At 38.6% G+C, this 21,897-nt stretch overlaps 2 protein-coding genes across 2 annotated transcripts in view; both read left to right on the forward strand.

The window, feature by feature from the left end:
• The first annotated feature begins 15,341 nt into the window (after positions 1 to 15,341).
• The window catches only part of LOC109622003 (putative gustatory receptor 28b), a 38,532-nt gene continuing 31,976 nt past the window's right edge, over positions 15,342 to 21,897 (forward strand). Inside the window, exon 1 of the mRNA XM_062851080.1 lies at positions 15,342 to 16,510. Within this exon, the coding sequence (XP_062707064.1) occupies positions 15,398 to 16,510 (1,113 nt within the window). The 5' untranslated portion in view covers positions 15,342 to 15,397. The remainder of the gene's footprint in view (positions 16,511 to 21,897) is intronic.
• LOC109622030 (putative gustatory receptor 28a) lies at positions 17,278 to 18,396 on the forward strand. The gene has a single exon (XM_020076223.3). The coding sequence runs from the start codon at positions 17,344 to 17,346 to the stop codon at positions 18,394 to 18,396; it is 1,053 nt and encodes a 350-aa protein (XP_019931782.2). The 5' UTR covers positions 17,278 to 17,343.

The raw sequence follows: 21,897 nt of genomic DNA on the forward strand, positions 1-21,897 counted from the left end.
TACGATCTTCACGGAATCCGGCCAATTTGTCTGTTTTGCGAATGACATGGATAATTATTATTGCTAGAACATTTGGAACGGTGGCAGAGCTGTACACCCGCTTGAAATGTGAAGCAGCAAAGGACTGATGATGAATGCGACTAAAACAGAGTACATGCTGGTAGGTGGGACTGAGCGAGACAGGACAAGCCTTGGTACACACCAAAAATCGATTGACGGTTTCAGCAAAATTTTGCTGAATTTTGCCGAGCTGAAGGTTTCAGTAAACATTTTGCTGAAATTCAGCAAAATTTTGCTGATTTGTTCAGTAAACTCTGCTGATCACCAGCAACGTTTTGCTGAAATTCAGCAAACTTTGCCGAAAGTTCAGCAAAAAATTTTGCTGAACCCTTCAGCTCGGCAAAATTCAGCAAAATATTGCTGAAAGCGTTTGGTGTGTAACAATGTTAAGATAAACGGGGGTACTTTCGAGGTGGTAGAAAATTTCTTCTACCTTGGTTCCTTGCTAACGACTGACAATTATGTAAGCTGTGGAATACGAAGGTGCATCATTAATGGATGTCGTATCTATTACGGGTTCCAGAAGAGATCCCCCCTGCACCACATGTACTATGTATAAGACGCTAATAAGAGTGGTCGCCGGGGCCCGTGGCGTAGTGGCTACACGTTTGCTTCATAAGCAGATGGTCATGGGTTCGATCCCAGCCCCGGCACTTTCGTCAGTTGCTCTTTTCCCCTGAGAGCAGCTGACACTGACCCTCTTCTTAGCTCAAAAGGCTCAAATGGACCCGGATACTTGGACATCGGCGAATGGCAACTCATAATGAGCCCCCAAAAGGACTGGAAACAGGTACAACCAACAGCCACACACCAGCTTCCTCGTGTTCATCATTCTACTATGATAGGGTAGGACCTGAAAGCAGCGCTTCGGCAACCAGTTGGATACAGTAGGCGCTGTACAAATTGTAAGTTCAGCTTCCAATTGGAATCGCTCACGCAGGGCCCAGTGGACAAAAGAGCTGTAAATTAGGTTAAGTGTAAAAAAATCATTTAAAAATAATGAAAATAAAAAGTCATTTACGGACACGAGCCATGAACGATACTCGAGGACGATCTGCAAGCACTCGGAGCGACGCGTGCTAAGGATGATCTTAGGCGGCGTGCAGGAGAACGGTGTGAGGCGGCGAAGGATGAATCCCGAGCTCGCTGCACTCTTCGGTTATCCCAACATCCCAATAGTGGCTAAAGCTAGATGGATACGGCATGTTGCAAGATTGCTGGACAGCAACCCTGCAAAGTTGGTATTTGCTAACCATCCGGTTGATACAAGAAGGCGTGGAGCGCAGAGAGCACGATTGGCGGACCAGGTGAAGCGTGTTCTGGCACGATGGGCGTGACCGACGTTGGAGAGCAGCAGCTGCAAATCGAGTAATATGGCGGCAAATTGTTGATTCAGTGTTACCATGAATTTGATGTTGAACTAAATAAATGAAGTGGAATCGAAGAAAATGAAAAAAAAATCACATACGTTATTTCTCCTATATAGGTTATTTCTTCTAAAATTGTAAAAAATATTTTGTGGGCGTTTTTTCTTTTATTAGGAATGGTTTTCTCAAGAAGGTGAAAACAAAATTTTCAAAACCTCAGTATAAATATGGCGGCGCCATAATTCAAAAAATCAAAAGTTTATTTTTGTGCAATTACGAAGGCAAATGATATTGAAGATAAACAGTTTTTCAAAGCAGGAAGAATAGCTTATTCCCTTTATTGCAATGAACGGTGCAAAAAGATATGAAAAAAAAACTTACAAGCTTGAAGCTTCACAAAATAGTATTCTGAAAGTTATTTCTTTATCGGAAGAATTGGTTACTACTCAGTGAGTAATTTGAAACAACCTGGACTTCAGTGGAGTGAAATTGAAACGTCAATTTTTGCGTAGTTTTTCGATTTCCAGTGCTATTGGGGCTGGCTATTGATAGTCTACATTTTTTCGCTAAGTTCGTAAGTTCGAATATGTTTAATTATTGATTATTTTCCATACGACATGATGGGATTCTGACATGACAAAAATCTGATATGACGGGAACGGAATCGCATATGACGAAGAAAATATTTTCCCAACGAGGTGAAATGTGTAGAGTGAGAATTCAACAAAAATTCAGAAACTTATTCGAGCGAGGCGAATTTTTTGGGTCGCTATGGGACGCATAATGAAGGGTTAACGTGCCCACCACTGCAGTTCTGCACTGAGCCATTTACATATGAGATTGGATGCTTGTCTTGCATATGTTTCCTTCAAAAAAGGAAGATGCTCATATGGTTACACAAAATGATATTGTTCCGGTCGCAGAAAAAAAACACAATCTAGACTCATATGTGCGTGACTAGCCTTTTTCGAACCAAAGAGGTGAAGCACCATTAATCGATTAGCTCAAAAAGCATCCCACTGAGTGTGCGATTCAATGCATCAATCTTCGGCCAACCAAGCTTCCTGATGATGGATATGTGTAGCATCTTTCGGTTCATCCCATTGGCGCTTAACCGACAATTTAGAGTTCAATCTCTGACGCATTTAATGGTGTACAATTAGTCAATTGAACCGGACAGCGTGTAATTAGAATCCGTTTTTGATTAGTTCAAGGCCCGCGACAAAAGTAAATCAGTTCTCCGGTCATCGTTTTTTTTGTGTGTTTGGGTTCCGACCCGCCGATTGAATTGCTTGTTGCTAACGCGCGCTATATTGCCTCGTCCGTCGATTTTGGCGGTTGATAGAGTTCGTTTGGTGCCACCGATGTTGTTGGTGCATCACGATTCGCTTGTTAGATGCCACTTCAAACGGTTTAAGACAAATATATTTTAAATTATCCTAACCTCCCTCGAAGTTAGCAGACCAAACAATCGAGACGATTATGGTGACTTGCGGAGGAACCGGCTTCCATGATCACCGCTACTTTTGGTGAGAGGAAACGTCTGGATGCTTCCTTCCGTTCAATGCCATTGTGGTAGTTTGGTTCTCAATTCTGTTGCTGGGTGCATCTTGATTGTTTCGTTTGATTACCTGCAAAATTTATACATCTACCGGAGAGGGTGGGAATGATATTGAGTTTTTTTTTATTTAACAAAAAACGGGCTTCTCATGTAGATAGTCAAGCTAATCAATGTTACCAGATCAGTGATACCTCATTTTACAGTGTCTTGTCTGAAGACGACAAAAGTTCAAACGAAGTTCTTTAGACTTTCTGGCCAATGATGTACGTACAGTACATGCTCAAAAGCAATTCATATCAATGATTGAACTCTTTCGGAACTCGAAGGTAAGCTCAAAAGACTCATAAACAAAAAAACTCTGTCAAAGCAATCAATTTTTCAATGATACCAACATGTTTTACGAAAAAAAAAACAACAACAAATCATTAAGAATCAGTCATATAGAGAACTCATAAAAGACTCATGAACTGCACTTGGCATCAGATCCGTTTGAAGCGATGCCTCCAGGCTCCGATTCAGCCATAGGCTGTTAATAACCTTTTCAGACTAATACCCCCGATGCGACGTGGCGGTGACTTCAGCGGTTCCGTGTACAGTGAAGTACCCCTAGTAATCGTAACTTCAAAGAGCTGTAGGCAGCGCTACAGCGGCCACCACTCACCGAGGAGTGGACGATCGATGGCATCCATCAGCTGTAGCGCAGTCCAAGAATATCATTAGCCGTAAGAGTAGCACCGCTTTTGATTATAATTAGCCGGTACGCTATGATTTTACACGTGCCTCTGCTCTGGGCTTTATGAAGATGTGTTATACAACCGCCCAATTAACCTATTTGAGGCTTTTTCGAGATTAATAGAGCTGAAGTGGATATGTTCTACACCTATTAGGGTCCTACAGTTTGTTACAATGTAGTAGCTACGGGAATTTCCTATAGCGTCCGGGTTCTTACATAATAATAATTGGCTGTATTTTGCAGGATCTGCATTTGCCTGTTTCGATGTTATTTATCATCATGAACTGTAAGTGTTTCAATTCTCATAAGGAAACCGTGGTCATGATGATAATCAAAATTCATTCGGGCTATTACAAATTGAACTAAACAACCCAAATGTTTGCTTAAAGTTTTAGTTCCCACGATCAAATCCGATCGATTACTCTTGATAATCATAAACGCATTTTTTTACATTAGCTGCGTTAAGGCGTTTATATGCATGAATTCCCCCGATGGCTAGAGCCGAAGCCGAAGCGTTTCCACTTTTTTAGTGGACCATTTCCATTATCCGCGTGTGATACGGTCGTATACGACGCGAACATTCTTCAGTTAAAAATTTCAGGCAGCATTTTGAAAAATAAATTTAGCCAACCGTCAATAAAGATCAAGAAGTCGTTCTAGACTGTATTTATGCTGCATTGGTAGCAAATGATAATTGATCATTTCGTGACAGCCTTTTAAGTGATTTTGATGGTCTATTGAGACGATTTTTTTTGGATTTTCTTATGTTAGGAATCTTCCTAAACTTTATATGAAGTTGCGAGCGGAATACCTTTCAAAGCTTGAGCTTTGTCAAACTAACTTTAATTGAAATGAGTTAAAATTGCAGTTTTATACAGCTTTTCGTTTGTTTGATAAATATTTGATATGTTTTAGAATGCGATTCTAGATAATCGAGTTCAGTACCCGGTCTGTAATTCCTTATCACCTTTGTCACTGAAACCATTTAGAGTAGAAGCATCAGTTTTGGCCATAGTACAGATTGACACCTTCCATATTGGCATATTGGTAGTTTTAATTGGTTAATTTGTCATTTTTTTTTTCAGGGATGATTTCCCTTAGATTGACCAAAACTGGTGCGCGAACCCTATTTATGTGCAAAAGTAGCATACATACGACAATTCATATGCCCTATCTAGTTTTGAATATGTATTTGGAAATATTTCTATCAATTATCATAGCGTGATAAAATCGAAAAAAATACCGTGCTAGAATCGAGAGTGATATAATGGAGCGTGATTAAATAGAACCGTGACAAAATCAAAAAAACCACTGTATTACCAAGTGGGCAAAACTTTACTCTGCACTATTGGAACGACGACTGTGCCTCGATTCAAACCCCAGCCGCCGCGCCGCCGGCACAGGTTGGGCTTTATGTGGTGGTGGTTGGTGTCAAAATATGGACATGGGCACTTCATAAGCTCCCGGCATGCAGCCGTCAACAGCCCGTAGCATTTCACGCTAGTTTAAACATTATAACATTTAAATTTTGTTTCGGGCCTAATGAGTTCCGATCGTGTTTGAATTTATGTAATACATTAATTGTGTTTTCCGCAGCCAGGAAAAAAACAGGCACGCACAACTGTAGTGAGTGAATTCCATTGTGTGAACATGAAACGAAAGCTTTGCCTAAACGTCCCAGCAGCGACTGTTAGGTTCCATACGACTATGGTGTCTTTGGAGAAGGGTCATCTCTGATAAAGTACGAATCTCAGGTAAGAGGGACAGAACCTACATTAAAATTTGAACTTTCTTCATGACAATGCATCTTCTGGACATAGTATTGTGCACTTTATACTATTTTTTTCATGGTTTTTATTAATAATGATTTTATACACGGTGTACCTACACTAAGTATTATCTGCAATGGTTTGTTGTTGAAAATTTTTACCCTCACTGAACCCCACACCAATTCGTGCCCTAATTAGTCACACATTAGCATAGACCCACCGATACAAAATGTGGCAAACAAATCAAATTCATTCACGCGATTTGTTTTGGATACATTGAATGTCTCGACCGTCGTCGTGCAGTTGGATATAAGGTGATTAACACTAAAACCGTAAAATTTTACGGCCAAACGGTAGTCAAGTGAGTCAAATGATCGCCACTTCCGAAACGGTAATGGGTTTGCAGGCTGTTCCAAGTGGGCGATAGTGCAGTTTTTCTCACTCCTTTTTTTAGAGGATTATGGCATACCAGAACCAAAAATTACCGTGGGTAGGGGAACTGCGGCCATAACGCCCATAGGTAGCAAGATGTGCCACCCATGTTTTAGCCAAACCACGTAATTTTTAATACATTTTTCAACTGGAATCGCTTAAATAAGAATAAAAATGCTTCTTAACATTTGAGTTTTCAAATTTTTACCATAAAAATTGTACAAAACACCAAAAAAATGCTTTTTGTACTTTTGATGTAATTTTGACCTGTCTAATTTTTGCACTTTTTTACATAATTTACAAGAAATTTCTTTTCGCTATCCTCATAAATTGTTTTGCACACTTCAATTATTTGTGTTTCAGGCGAAAAAAAGTATTGAATTTGAACCTTATAAGTTTTTTATAAGGGTCCAAACTGCTGAGGCATATGTGGGGTAAAATGCCCCCATCTAGTTAATAACATTAAAAAGCCATTTAGATCCAAATTTAGGCAAATTTTTTTTTTTTTTTTTTATTCCTGTTCGGGTTTGTCACTGCGACCAGTTTTTAGATCTATTGTGACATTACCCGTATCCTTAGTGTAGTGCATGTCGCATTACTCAATTGCCATTGAGGGGCAATAAAGTATCGATTTTGATACAGTTTTTGTTTTGTTTTCTTGGAAAACAAAACAAGAGTACTGATATTGGCCATGCATCGGAAACCTAGCATCACCCTTGTTTTACTGCTAAATTCTCCCCAGTAGGAAGTTTAGGACCCGGGTTTTAACATTAGCAGCAATACCATTCCAATAATGGGCAACACATATGTGTTCAGTAATAAGGATTCTAGTATGTTCCTTGCGTACTAGCACTTTCCAGTCTTCGAAGAGTTAGTACATACATGGATCCCTAACCCAATTTGATTTCCTTTGCATTGAGTTTAGCCTCAGATGGTGAGGTTTTTAACTATATGCAAAGTAAAGTTGGTAAACTCAGTTTTATTCAAAAACTGGAAGTCACCAAAACACCAGTAGTAAGGACTAAATACTATAATTCCTTGAATTACCAGAACCCATATTCCAAAATTGAAAAATAGGACGACACTAGATTTCGGTTTGGCAGATCTATCACCGCAACGCAACCCAAAAAGGCGATCTACGCACGCTACGGGCTCCGTTAAAGATCGAGCATCTTTTAAACCTCCCCCAACCATTCATCCCTCAGCACGGGTCGCCTGACACCTTGGATTGGCTGTTTGGTGGACTTTTACCCCCGGAACAGGTGGTCCGTAGTGCTATTCTAAGCCGGCAGCTACACGGGCACAAAAATTGTATACAGTGACCACCATGTGTACCACTTGTAATACATTGAAAATTTATAATTATCAATGTGTATATGATAGAATATACCTCTAGCAAGCTTTAGCACAAGCAGATGGAGGTGTTCGTTCATTGCGATACACAAACGTGAAAGTGTTTTGAGTTATACCCAATTTTTAAGCAATTTTCTCAATCTTATTAGAAATCTACCCAATCTTATTAGAAATCACTTTGTTCCTCAAAAACCAAATATTTTTCAACACAGATTACTAAAACAATGTAAAATGGATGAAGTGCATTCATTGAAAGGTATATTTTATCATTGTTGGATGTATTTTTCTTTAGAAACTGTAACCACTGTATGGTGGATCTTTTTTTTTTGTGCCGGTCACTGTAGAACACAAATAAGAACCATACAATAGCACATTTGTATTATAAATAAGTTCAATAATCACGCATCCAAAGGTCATTTTGCGAAATTGTTGATAAACAGTTAATTGTGCATTTAAATGGAATTGACCCAAAATTACATCTGATCCATAATTATGTAATGACTGTATATCGTTCACGAACAATGAAACTTGACAATAAACCATACATGCAAATATATGTGCATAATTTGGCATCCTGTCGTAAACTGTAGCTAGTGGCGCGTTTTACTCCGTATTAAAACTCAAATGCTGAAAATCAAACTTTTTTTAAAAAAATGAATTTTTGAGTAGTAAAACATAGAACTGGTTGATGGTTTCTTCCATTTGGAAGGAAACATGTTGATGCTGATATTAGTGTCAAAAAAGTATGTATTATGAAGTGTTTCGTAGACGCGTCTTACCCCCAGTTCCCCTACACAGTCATGGATCACTTAGTGGTATTTTTGACCTTCAAAATTCAATAAAAAATAAAAGAAAAAATAAACGACGACTTTGAAAGCATTGTTGGCTTTGTTTTGATTCGAACTTTTGATTACCGAACGTTTGAACCATTAGAAGTATAATGGCAAGTCATTTTCGCGTAAAAAAGGAATAGGGTTTCGAACTACTTGGGCACCCGCATCAATTTCCGGCACCTCACAGCGAACCAAATCAAAATATCACTTGCCGCATATTTTCCAAACGCACTTCCGTAGGGAGTCATCTCCGGAATATTTTCGCAACGGGATCCACAGTGAATGAGCTACACTTTCACTCTGAAGCCGTACGAGTGCTCACGGCAGCATAAATACAGTATGCGGCTGGAAAAAATGCGAAATTGTTTTTCAACTTCAAACCACATTTTCATCCATTTGACGTTGATCTCTAATAGGCTAGTTTTCTGAAACGTTATTTAAAAAATGTCCTATTTTGGTCACTAACCTTTACAGAGCGGTTCCTGAAGCTGAAGACAATCAAGAGTTTTCAAACCGCAGAAAAGTACACAGGTCGTTAAATTTCGTATCTGATAAAACAAAATTTTTAATTTTCTCTTCAATATCATCAAATATATGTACTTATTTAATCTAGTATGTGAAACTACATGGCTCTGGATCAGTGTGGTCTGGTTGTTCATCGAATTTAAGCTAGTTTTTTTTACTGTTATAGTCATTTTGTTTAATGACCATGGACTTATCCACCGATGAACCGAATTCATCGCGGTCCGAGAATTTTGACACTAGAGCGGGGCCAATCAGAATTAAACGATTCTGATTGGGAATGGCCCCGCTCTAGTGTCAAAATTCCCGGATCGCGATGAATTTTTTTCATCGGTGGATAAATCCATTGAGCGCGCAGTTTATTGATACCCACTTATAGTGGTTTCGCAGCGCGGTGTCACGAACACTAATGCAAATCTACTGGTTGAAAATATGCCCATTTGATTTTGCTGGGAACAGCTGATCTTTGTTTACTATTTTCAACCAGTAACTCAAGTGGTGTTCGTGTAATGCAGCGTGTACGTACACGCAACACTACTAAAAGCAAAAACCACTATTAGGCTTACATTATCACATGTCAAGCATCAAATATGTTCATTTTTATTTTACAGTGCTAGAATATAAACAATGACTGATACACTGTCATGAAAAAACAGTCATATATATCCCATATTAAGCGTGTAATAGTGCCTTGAACTTTTCGCATTTTTTCCTGCCGCACTCTGTATGGGTACCGAAGTGATTTCCCATTTGATTCTGCTGGAAGTTCGGCACTGGTGCCGAGAATTGACATTGGACTAGGTGCAGTAAACTCGCTTAAGGCCGCACGGGACGACGTGTAATTTTTCCTATCTTCCCTCTCTTTCTAACAATTTGCCTCGCGATTTTGAAGAAGCAAATATCAATTTCCATTGCACTGACGAAGCTGAAACTTTAGTCGATTGTGCACCACAAGTGAGCAAATGAACGATCAAATTTCTAGTCAATAATATGAAGTAGAAGTTGAGATTTGCATCTTATTAGCAACAGAGCAATGGCGGACGATTCAACCACCGTCCCGTCCGGCCTTAAAATCGACTTTCCGGCAGAAAATCTTCACAACAATCACTGTTAACAACAAGTTTACGGAATAAGGTATCTGATTCAGATGGAAGAACTGGACAAAAACCAACCCACTGACAGGCATTGTTGTCAACATCTCTTTTGTTAAAACGGCCCCAAAATGTGCTGATCTAACGAAATTGGGCCCCTAATGTCACTACTGTCACTCCATGCTATAGGTATACGCGTGTCAATGGCGTGACAAAAACGGTTGTTTCGTTGTGAATTTAGGTATTGCACAATTGTGTTTACCTGTTATGCCGGGAATGGAGCCGAAAACCCTATATGTGCATCAATGATATAAATTTGTGCTTGATTGGTTAATCTTTCGCGAAGTTAAAACGGTTCTGGTAAAACACTATTTTTAAACAACTAATTTTTAAACTGTCATATCTCGTAAACCGGTGAACCAAATTGAATGAAATTTTCAACGTTTATTAACAATATATTGATACGATGTTATAAAATGTCGTTTTTTACTCACGACAAATAAAGTTATACCGGCTTGACATGTTCACCTATATCTCGCGTTACATTTGAAAAGGGCCTATCCCCAGAACGTAAACATTGAGAAAAATCGAAGCAAACATTTTCCATCACATTTCCTATTCGTAGGGTAAAAAATATAATTTGGGCATGTATATAATTTGGACATGCACGGCGATGTATGCCTTGTTCCGGAGAGCTAATAAAAGTAGATACTTCTCAATATCGATTATTGGATCAAATTGACCCTATTCTGATGACTTACGTTGAAAATACGCTTAACAATTAAGAATTTACTTCAAAATTATCGAAAATGTAAATTATTTCACTAAAACCCCTCAAATGCACAGGTATGCAAGACGACATACACTTCGCAGTCACATACAATATTCGCCTCAAAATCGTTGAATTAATAATTGTAAGAAATTTAAAAGCCTTATTGCATTGAAACATGTTCAATAAAGAAGCATTAGGCAGCCAATCTCTTAACATTCATCTAGAACGCTTAAAAAGGGTGGTGTCCAAAATACATGACAAGTTTTCTACTGTAAATATATTTTGGTCATCTGACGAACTACATGGGGATGCACTGCGATTGCATACTTGGAGGCGTATTCTGTGGGTCTGGCAATATTTCCTCGATTTTAACAAAAACTGTAATAGTTATCAAAATAGATGCCTGTTAAGTGGAGAAATTAGATTATTTGTAATAAAATAATTGTTAATTCATGCTACTTCCATGATTTAGCAGTATTCATAGCTAAACATTGAGATAATTGCTCTGTCCAAATTATATATACCTGAGGGTGTCCAAAACATATATTCGGTGTCCAAAATGCAATTCTTACAGGCGATCAGAAATTGCGATTTTCTAAGCTTAAAATGCTTTCGTTAAGGTTTTTGTCACCAGGAACGCAAAGCACAATCATATTATAAGCGTATTGGTAACTTTGCAAAATAATCAATTGCTTTCTAAGAAAGCTAGGGGACGATTTTTTCAACGTTGTCCTCAGCCTGTCCAAAATACATGAATTACCCTATTTCAAAGTTTTCGGATTTTTCAACATGCGTTTTAATGACACAAGAACAGATGTATATATGCTTCAATAATCAAGTTTGCATTAAAAATTATCAAAAAAGTATGAAAAATTATAGATAAACATGTTAAGCTAATTTGAAAAATTTCACCCGGTGTAAGCCTTATTGTGAGTCTTTCTAAAATTCTAACGCTAACGTGGGTTGGTCCACCGAGTGAGTCCGTTGTTGACATCGTATCAAGGCTTGGCCGTTTTTGAGAGAGAGAATTCTCTCTCTTGGCGCTCGGGCCGAGAGCCGATCGTAAAATTTTCGGTTGTCAGCCCTTTAAACGAGAGGACCAACAAATAAAAACAAAATTTTACCGTTACTGGCCCATTTGGAGCACGGGCTTATGAATGATTGGGAAAAAAGCAATGATCGGCGGTTTTGAAGGTGGGGTTTATTCTGATAAGATTAACGGTTAGGCGGGTGATGTTTGCACAGTATGTTACTGTTGGGGGATGCTATGGAAAGGTATCAAAATCGATTTGTTTACATTTTAGGGATAGGCCCTTTTCAAATGTAACGCGAGATATAGAGGAATTTTAAATTTACAATCAGTCATTCCATAGAAAAACGATATAGTGCATCTCCGATTGTCGTGAAGCTTGGTGGGCTTGTAGTTCTTCGGAAATAATTAGACCCGTATTTTTTTATTTCGTCATTAGGGTTACCATTTTTCATATAGGGTGGTCCAAAAAATTAAGGTTTTTCAATACTAAAAATTTTCAAAAAATCGTAACTATTGAAGAAGTTGACCGATTTTAAACTTCTTTTTTTGTTTGAAAGTTATTGAATTGTAGTTTTCAGGAAAAATACGTTTAGTCCCTTTAATACTATAAAATATGCAAATATATTAGTTTTTTCACGTTTTCATGGTCTCGGGACCAAAGAGGTACCCTGGTTTTATATTTTTATCAGAAAATTCAAGAAATTTGGCGTAACATATCATAGAATCAGAGATGTATGTTTTTTAGTTTTTGAGATATGATTTTTTGAAAATAAAAGGACAAATTTTCCCATACAAGACACTTTTTTAAATTTGATATTATTTTGATTCCTTATAATATTATGGATACCAAAACCACCAGGAATCACTTTAAAAAGCAGTACTATGCATAGTTTTATGAGAATTTGCAATTTCAAGCAATTTTAGAGTAGCTAGTACTAAAATATATGACTCTCTATATTCAAAAACAAAACAACATACATTTCTTATTTTTTGATATGTTACCTGAATTTTCTGATAAAAATATAAAACCAGGATACCTCTTTGGTCCCGAGCAGTGAAGAGAATTGTCAGACAAAAGAGGCACAAAACAAGCCACAAAGAAGGTGCGACGATTAGTCTTTATCCCTACTGGTGACAGATAATGACATGATCTCGAATTTTTTTGTTGCAGACAAAACGGAAGCTGAATTTGTTGCGTACTTTTCAACTCGTGAATAATCAATTATTACTAAACCAAAGTCGAAACTGTTTGATGATAGAGCTTCACCAGAGTTGCAGTGTTTACCGACTCGAAGTTACCGTTCGAAAATCGCAATGCAAGGCTTAAAAATCTCTAAACTCGTTGTGTACGAGGTTAATCCCATTATTTTCAAGTTCGGACAAACTTATGTCGCATGGGTTAACGCAACAAATACAGGTTGCGACATTGTCATTATTGTTGCGCGATGGTTGAATTTTGATTCACTGGTCCCGAGACCATGAAAACGTGAAAAAACTAATATATTTGCATATTTTATAGTACTCTTTACATTTTAGCCCCTTTAACGTATTTTTCCTGAAAACTACAATTCAATAGCTTTCAAACAAAATTATGTTTAAAATCGGTCAACTTCTTCAAAAGTTACGATTTTTTGAAAATTTTTAGTTTTGAAAAAACCTTAATGGACCACTTTATATGAAAATTGGTCACCCTAATGACGAAATAAAAAAAATACGGGGCTAATCATTTCCGAAGAACTACAAGCCCACCAAGTTTCACGACAATCGGAGATGCACCTTATCGTTTTTCTATGGAATGGCTGCAATACCACACAAAAATTACTAAATGTGTTATTCCTTCATCCCAAATAGGCCCTCATATATCTTATTAGTGATATCTTGACAACATCTTTGGATATCAAAACTGAAATTTAATGACATTGATGTAAAAAATTTAGATTTTTCCGAGAAAAATCCAAAAAGTGTCACTCTATGATAACATTTTTCAACTTTCAAAAAGTACCTATGTTTAAATACTTGTAGAGGTTCGACTGGGAAGTTGACTTAATTCTCGGGGATTTCGGCTTTCAGTCAAAGAAAAGCGTTGATTTTCTTATCTCATCGCCAACGTTTCGATCCAGATGTTGGGATCTTCTTCAGGGCTCGAAATTAATCAATTTTGTCTAATCCCGTGTACATCTCACGGTTGATTGTCTCGTTCTGAATTTGCACTGCACAAGTCTCATTTACTGCCAGCACCCTCGAAGGTAGTGGGTGGGTGGTACAAAATGGGAGGTCTACACCAGGAGGATCCACGACACTTGCCAACACTGCCAGAGCTAACAGCTGATCGGGTAATGTTCGATCAGCTGTTAGCTCTGGCAGTGTTGGCAAGTGTCGTGGATCCTCCTGGTGTAGACCTCCCATTTTGTACCACCCACCCACTACCTTCGAGGGTGCTGGCAGTAAATGAGACTTGTGCAGTGCAAATTCAGAACGAGACAATCAACCGTGAGATGTACACGGGATTAGACAAAATTGATTAATTTCGAGCCCTGAAGAAGATCCCAACATCTGGATCGAAACATTGGCGATGAGATAAGAAAATCAACGCTTTTCTTTGACTGGAAGCCGAAATCCCCGAGAAATATGTTTAAATAGCTTGTGAAGTATTAATATATTTTTGATAAAAGTTCAATATTTCATCCAATTCGGTATACTGGTTATCGAGATATCATAATTCGAAAACAAGTTGTCTAAAAAATAGTATTCTACGAGAACGGTTCTAGTTTCACAAAAGATTAACCAATCAAGCTCAAACTTGTAATGGTGCACATATTATAGGTTTGCAAACAGTCAAAATTTGAGATTTAGTTATACACTCTATGAAAAGTTACAGCATGTTGAACAATTTTGTGAGAGAAAAAAAAAGTTGCCTATCCCAAACATTTTGGCCACCATCTGTATAATGAACTTTCAAATGGATGTATCTTACTCTCAAGTATTCGTCAACCCCATTTTTCGTTATTATGAATATGATATCTATAAATATTCACATTAATACATAGAAAAGCATTTTTGAAGTACCTAATCAAGAATTTGCCATAATATGTGAATACTTTTTTGCTTTTTTTTGGTTTATTTAACATTTTACTTTGAAAAAATTAGCTCATTTGGTTCACTTTTGCAGTTTTGTTTTCTCAGCTTAACACGATATGCATATGTAAAAATGGGCAAAAAAGTTCCAATAAATTCTTTTGGATGTGCTCACTGAGCACTAAACAAAGAAGCAATCTCAGTCACAACTGAAAAGAAAAAAAATAGAACGTAGGCGTCAAATGGTGTTATTCAATCTGTAAACTGGGCCTAGTGATTAAATTCTCATCATCGATTTTCACTTTCGTTAATAACTGATACTGGGCCGGGACATTGGTCACAGCTGTGCTTGCACTCTATTGAAATCGTAATCGTCCATCACGATTTAGTACCATACTAAAGCGCGAAATAATGCATGACCTGTCGATCTAATCGGCATAAGCTAACACTTCGCCTGTCAATATGCAGCACGTTCTGATTCGTGGACAAAAATGCCAAACACTGATGTGAACACTGGACAGCAGTGATTTCTTGTTCGAGGGTTCATATCTTTTCGATCGACGCAGTAAAAGGGTAAAGCCTGAAAGCTTAATCAATTATTTAAATACTGTTCGTGTCAGTACTCTCTCTTCAATGGTCTATCAAGATCCGTTTCCCTGATTTATTCGAATGATGCCGCTAGTTTGCTAAGTTATTTTCAGTTCGTGATTTTTATCACTTACTTCTTCATAATTACTTCAATGTCAAGGTCAGATGTTAGACTGTTGCTCACATATTTATACAATGTTCTCTTTGTATGGACTGTCAATCTTCTAGTGAAACTCATTCGCACCAGTCGGATATTACCGTTAGCTTTCTCATAATGACAGTTTTCACGTGGTTTCGGGACTTTGTCAACCCTAAAAATTTCATCGAAGCCCAACGTCCAATCATTGCTGTAACTTTTCTTGGCGGGTTGACTCCATTCAAAGTGGCTAAAGAACAAAACGAAACCGTTTTAAAGTGCAGCATCTTTGGATACGTGAATTCTTTCATCCATACAACAATCTTCATCTTGTGCTACGTGATGGCAATCTCGAAACGGCAAAGTGTCACAGGAAATTTCATCCGGTCCGAAATAAGTAACCTCGGTGACGTTTTGCAGGCAGGCACCGGAATCGGAGCCCTCATTATGACCTTTATCTACAGCATCTTTCTCCGATTTAAACTCATTGAAGCGTTCCACTCTTTGGCCAGGACAGATCAGCACTTGAGGCTTATCGGTGTCGAAATTAACTACAAGAAAAGCTTTTACCGCAACAATCTGATAATTTTTCTACAAGTGCTAGTCTTGGGCACGTATGCTGCTGTATCGTCCGCGATCGTCCTCAACTCAGGATACTTATTGTGCCTCTCCGCGTGGATGTCGTTTCTTCTGCCCTTCATGATGATGTCTATGATCATCATATTGTTCTTTTCTTTGGTTGACCAATGCCAACATCGATTTGGTTTGCTAAACAAAGTATTGGTATCGATTCGTAGTAAAATTTTAGAAAAGCAGATGCTTAGATATTCGAAGAAAAACATTACCGAAGTCGCATTGTCCCAGAAGCCTCTTGCAATGTCCACGGTGTTTCCAATTTGCTACTCTGAGATTATCAATCATTTGGCTAGTATTCAAAGTGAGCTCTGTGATGCATGTGATTCAGTAGAGGATCATTTTACTCTTCAAATGTTGACAGTGGTGGCAATATCGTTCCTCACAAGTGTTTTTGATCTGTATTATATTTCGGACAAATTATTTACTGGTGGCTCAGCGGAAGCAGATATCAGCATGTTCCAGTTTGTGACGTTTTTCTTCTACCAAGGATTGGTGCACGTGATTGCGGTTATGAAAATAGTATACATCACTAGTTTGGCCATACAAAAGGTATGATAAATAGCTTTTAAGGAAAATGGGTTAGGGTTGAAGGATTCGTCATTGATATAATCGTCATCATTAAAAATTCAAAAGCAGTTTTCTCGTTCAAAACTCAAAATTTCACAGTGAAAATGTATTCACTGTATTATGGGTGGAGAATGGAGTAACAGTGAATACATTTTCAAATCGAAATTTTCAGTTTTGAACGCGTAAACTGCTTTTGAATTTTTAATGATGACGATTATATCAATGACGAATCCTTCAACCTTAAAAAACTAAATACGGGAGGAACACTGGATTTAATGTAATTACAATAACTCTATTAATCAACATTCACATTCATATTATCTGCAAGCGCATAGAATTTGCTATAAACATTCGAATCAGATTCGGTGCGTGCTATAAACTCAATGTCTCAAGGCTTGTTCCAGAAGGTTTGGTGTTTCGGTTTCGAAGCAAACTATGAACGACACGCTGCACGATATAAATTGGTTTTGGTGAATTCATTCAAGCCACCCTCACCTTCTCTGTCTCAATTTCAGGATTGTGACCCTCCCGTTTTCCTAAACACACAGTATTATGTGTCACATATAATACCGAGCGTGCTGTCACAGATCTATTGTTCTGGGACTAATTTTATTGACATTCTATGAAATCAGTCAACAAACACACTAGTAGCATAGCAAATGATTGCTATTGGTGTGTAAACTTCAATACCCATTATTTCAACATTATTCTACAAATTCAAGCGACACACAGCAACAGCAATTCAACCTTCAGACAATCAGTTAATTTGTGGCAGTCATTCAGACCAGTAGGATCTGGTGTCCTTTGCTTTAACAATGGCATCCACTGGCTGGTTCCAAAAGTTAATCAATCCTTCAAATTTCTTTGAGGCGCAACGCCCAATTATATCCTTCACCTGTTTTGGTGGAATAACGCCGTTCACCATTGTAAATTCTCGCCTACAGTGCACTCCTTTTGGATATGTGAATTCATTCGTCCAGACAATGGTTTTCGTGCTGTGCTACGTTATAACGATAATCAAACGCGAGAGCGTCACAGGATATTTCTTTGATTCCAATATAAGTAACTTCGGCGACTTTCTGCAAACGGCAACCGGAATAGGAGCTCTTCTGATGACATTTTTGTACAGTATTGCTAAACGGCATACACTTATCGAAGCATTTCATTCGTTGGCCAGAACAGACAGCAATCTGAAAGAAATCGGAATCGAGATAAGCTATAAGAAAACCATCTTACGTAATTATTTTGTGGTACTGTTTCAAGTACTGGTCCAGATTCTGTACTTTGCTACAACTATGTCAATTGTGCTTAGCTCCGGATTTCCATTCAGCATCACAGCATGGTTGATTTTTATGCTGCCGATGATGATGATGTCCATGATCACCGTTCTGTTCGTTTCCCTGCTAAACCAAAGCAGGTGTCGATTTCAACAGCTGAACAACATCCTGGTTTCATTAAGAAATAAAACAGTGGAAAAACTAATGCTCCAATACGGCGATCAACATATGAATGCAGTTGTAAAGTTCCAGAAACCATTCGGAATGTCATCGATATTTTCAGGAAACACGAACCGCCAGATGCCCGATGTGATCAATCGCGTGGCTAGCATTCAAAGTGAAATCTGCGATGCCTGTGACTGCATCGAGGACTATTTTAAAGTGCAAATGCTGACAATAGTGGCAATTTCGTTCCTGATTAGTGTGTTCGACTGGTACTACATTTTGGAGACGATTTTTACCGACACCTACACCGATACGCATTTTAACCGGCTGCAGTTCGTGGCATTTTTCCTGTATCAAGGATTGATGCATGTGATTGTAGTCATCAAGATAATCTTCTTCGCTAGTTTGGCCGTTAAAGAGGTATGATTGGAAATAATGTTTCATAAAGGAATATGTGCTCATACCTTTCAAGAATACTAGAATACTAAAAGACTAGAAGACTAAAAGACTTGAAGATTTGCTAACTAGAACACTAGAAAATCAAAATACTAGGACTAGAGTACTAGAAGATTGGAACACAAGAAGCAGGTAGACTAGGGAACTATAACACTAGTAGTCTACACACCAAATTTTCTTTCGATCATCCAGCAATTTAATTTGCTGAAAGCACTCCAGCAACACTAGATTTTGCTGATCTGCAGCACATCATAAATATATTGCTGAATTCCAGTTCTGCAGTATACTGTATAACAGCAAGCGATTTATATTTTGCTGATCACCAGTACTGGGTAATTCTCGCTGAGACCGGCCCACTATTTACACCTTGTCTTCAAAAATGTTTAAGGTGCCGATTTTCTGAAAGCCCTCGCCTAAAAAGTAAGAAAAATGCATTTTGTTACTCAAATTGATGGACCCCCCGTTAGTTATAGCCACAACAATTTTTGCAGACCCCTCGATTTTGGTCAAATGGGGGCTCACTAAAACCGTTATAACTCGAAAGTTTCACCGAAAACCACCTCAAAACGAAATGTTGTTGAAAAGAGGAGAGATAGAGCTACTATTTACAATAATGAAAAGTTGGGTTGGCCATATTGATTTTGGCCGCCATCTTGGATTTTTATACAAAAACATTTTTTTCACCATGAGGGCAACCACCGATTTTCGAAATTTTTGCATCAATTGAAAGCTGGGACATTTATACATGACATATCAAAAAATTAGAGATGTCTTTTTCTTCTTTCAAAAGTTATCTGCCGTTGCGTAAATCATGCCACTTTTGCGCACTGGATCCGGTGCCGACCGTTTACATAAATGCAGCGATTTTTCGCAGTGTTAACGAACAAGAATTAAAATTCTGAACCCACTAATGGAAAGTTGAAGGTTTAAGCTTTTCAAAACACTAAAAAAGTTATAAAAACAATGCCCGCATCATTGAGAAACAGTCAAAAACGGAAACGAACCTTCGACTTGGCCAAATTTTGCGGCACGCGCCTTTGTGTATACATGCAGGCGTAAACTCGGATGCTGTTGCATGTCTTTGCCGGTGCGCATGGAAATGTATGGAGAAAACGTGTAGTGTAGTACTACAAATGTCAAAATATTTCAAATCAGTAATGGATTTGAGATTTCACCGCAAATCAGTAAAAATTGTTGCTGAAGGTATATCAGCAATCATATTTTTGCTGAAAACCAGCAACCCGCTCGAACTGTCAACAACGGACTTAGAAAAAAAAATCGCTTCATTTACCCGTCGTGTGATTTCGAAAGTGATATTTACGATCAGTTTTAACATGTTTTTCCTAAAAATATAACTTTAACCGTGTAAATTGAACAAACAATTACGAAAGAACTATTCAGTAAGTATAGATTTATGGAATGTTAGAAGCAAAACACGAAATTGTTGTAAATTTTTCCTTTCTACTTCTAGCTGAGAACGGATATTGCAGATAATGGCTTGTGTGTAACTCCGCTTTGTATTAAATGCTTTATTGATAATAAAGATGTGTAAATATAATTATGGAAATCTGAATTGCTAGTGTTTTTAAGCCAAGAAAGACCAGTTTCCCCTTTAATTTTATACGGAGTAATCATTAAATACCGAAAAATAAACCTGATCGACGATTGCTGGTGAACCAGTAATTGAGATTTCCATATTGCTGATCGCTCAGCAAACGTGCTGTCACTTTTCTGGAATTTGGCGTTGCTGGTTATTCAGCAAGTTTTACTTTGCTGGAAGAGTTGCTGAACTTGCAGCACAAAAAAAATCAGCAAAATTTTGCTGATTTCCAGCAATAAAAATTTGGTGTGTAGAAAACTAGAGCACTGACAGACCAGAGACTAAAAGACTGGAGCAAATTAAAGCACTATGTTACACTAAAATAGAAACAAATGTTTGATTATTTGAATTTGGAATGAGTATATTTCAGTGTAAAAGAAAAATGTAAATCGTTGATTTTTACGGTGTATGCGTTATGAGTTTGTAGTGTAGAGTTTGAGGAGATTTGGCTCAGCGCGAGCGGAAACAGGGAAGAAAGAGACAGAAGAGTAGGAAGAAGGAAAATTCAAAAAGTAATAAAAACGCGCCGTGTTCAGACGTGTTTCAGTTTGCTAAATAAATTTCGTTTTAATTAATACAGTCCACTTGCTTTCCCATCTTGAGTATCCGAAGAACATTTTGGTCCTTCGAGCCGGATGTCGGATTAGTGGATGGAAGCATTTTAGATTCTCGGTTCGTGCGCGGAACGAGAAAGAATCGACGCGAGTTTCGGTTGTTGCGACGGTCGGAAATCGCGAAGTGAATCCGGTTGCATGCGTTGCATCGGATAGTTCCGGACACTGCGGTTTACGGAAAGTGAAAGTGACCGGTTGAGCGGCAGATGGAAGAATCCGGGGACTTGCGAGTTCCGGACAAGTGCTGTTGCTACCCGGAAATTTGAACAGAAAACAGTGGAGGTCAAACCTCAAAGAAGAAAAGAACAAGAAGAACCATTTTGGGTGATGTTTTTGCGGTCTGGTAAAGTGAAGAAAGTGTTGTTTCCGTCGTCGCCATTTTTAACTCCGACCGGCAATTTAAGTGTGGTTCGTAGTGTGCGTGAGCAAAAGGACGAAGCTGAAAATCGCCTGAAAGAAAAGAAGATGGCGGAAAGTGTGCAAGCATTGGAGCAGTGTTGCAGTGCGGCTCGGTCGAAAGTGGAGCGGATCAGGTCGGCCATTTTGAATGCTGATCAGGATCCCGAAAAGTTCACCCACCACGGCTTGAAGCTCTACATGAAGACTGTCGATGCTGCCTATGAGGAGTACAACAATTTCCAGAACCGTATCTACCTCGCCGACCCTCTAAGGAGAGAAGAATTTGAACCGAAGTTTATTGAGTTCGAAGAGCTTTACGAGTTCGTTCGGATCGCGTTGAGCGAAATGATCCAGCACTACGTAGACATCGAAAAGGCGATAGCGGATGAAGCAGCTCTGGATCGTGAGAAGCAGCTTCTCGCTATGAAGTTTTCTGGAAATGCTGTAGCAGTGGGTGAGCGTGGCGGGAATAGTGGCGTGCAGGAAAGCATTGTGCCGTACCGCATGCCGCCGTCCCTGCTGTTGCAGCAAACACCGTTACCGACGTTTGACGGCCGGTATGAGCACTGGCACAAATTCAAGGCTCGATTCTGTGATATTGTGGACCGGTGCACACAGGATTCTCCAGCAACGAAGCTTCATTATTTGGATAAGGCGTTAGTCGGAGAGGCGAAAGGAGCAATTGATGAGCAGACACTCAACGACAACAACTACGATGGCGCCTGGAGGATTCTGGTAGAACGCTATGAGAACCTCCCGATGGTGATTCACGGCCACGTCACGAGGTTGCTGAACATGAAGCCGATGGCCAAAGAGTCGTCAGCAGAACTGCGAACGTTGATTGACGACTGCACGAAA

Source organism: Aedes albopictus, chromosome 2 (assembly GCF_035046485.1).
Source record: "Aedes albopictus strain Foshan chromosome 2, AalbF5, whole genome shotgun sequence".
NCBI classification, from domain to species: Eukaryota; Metazoa; Arthropoda; class Insecta; order Diptera; family Culicidae; genus Aedes; species Aedes albopictus.

Coding starts and splice junctions, on each gene's coding strand:
- LOC109622030 (XM_020076223.3), top strand. CDS start 17,344: ATGGCATCCACTGGCTGGTTCCAAAAGTTAATCAATCCTTCAAATTTC.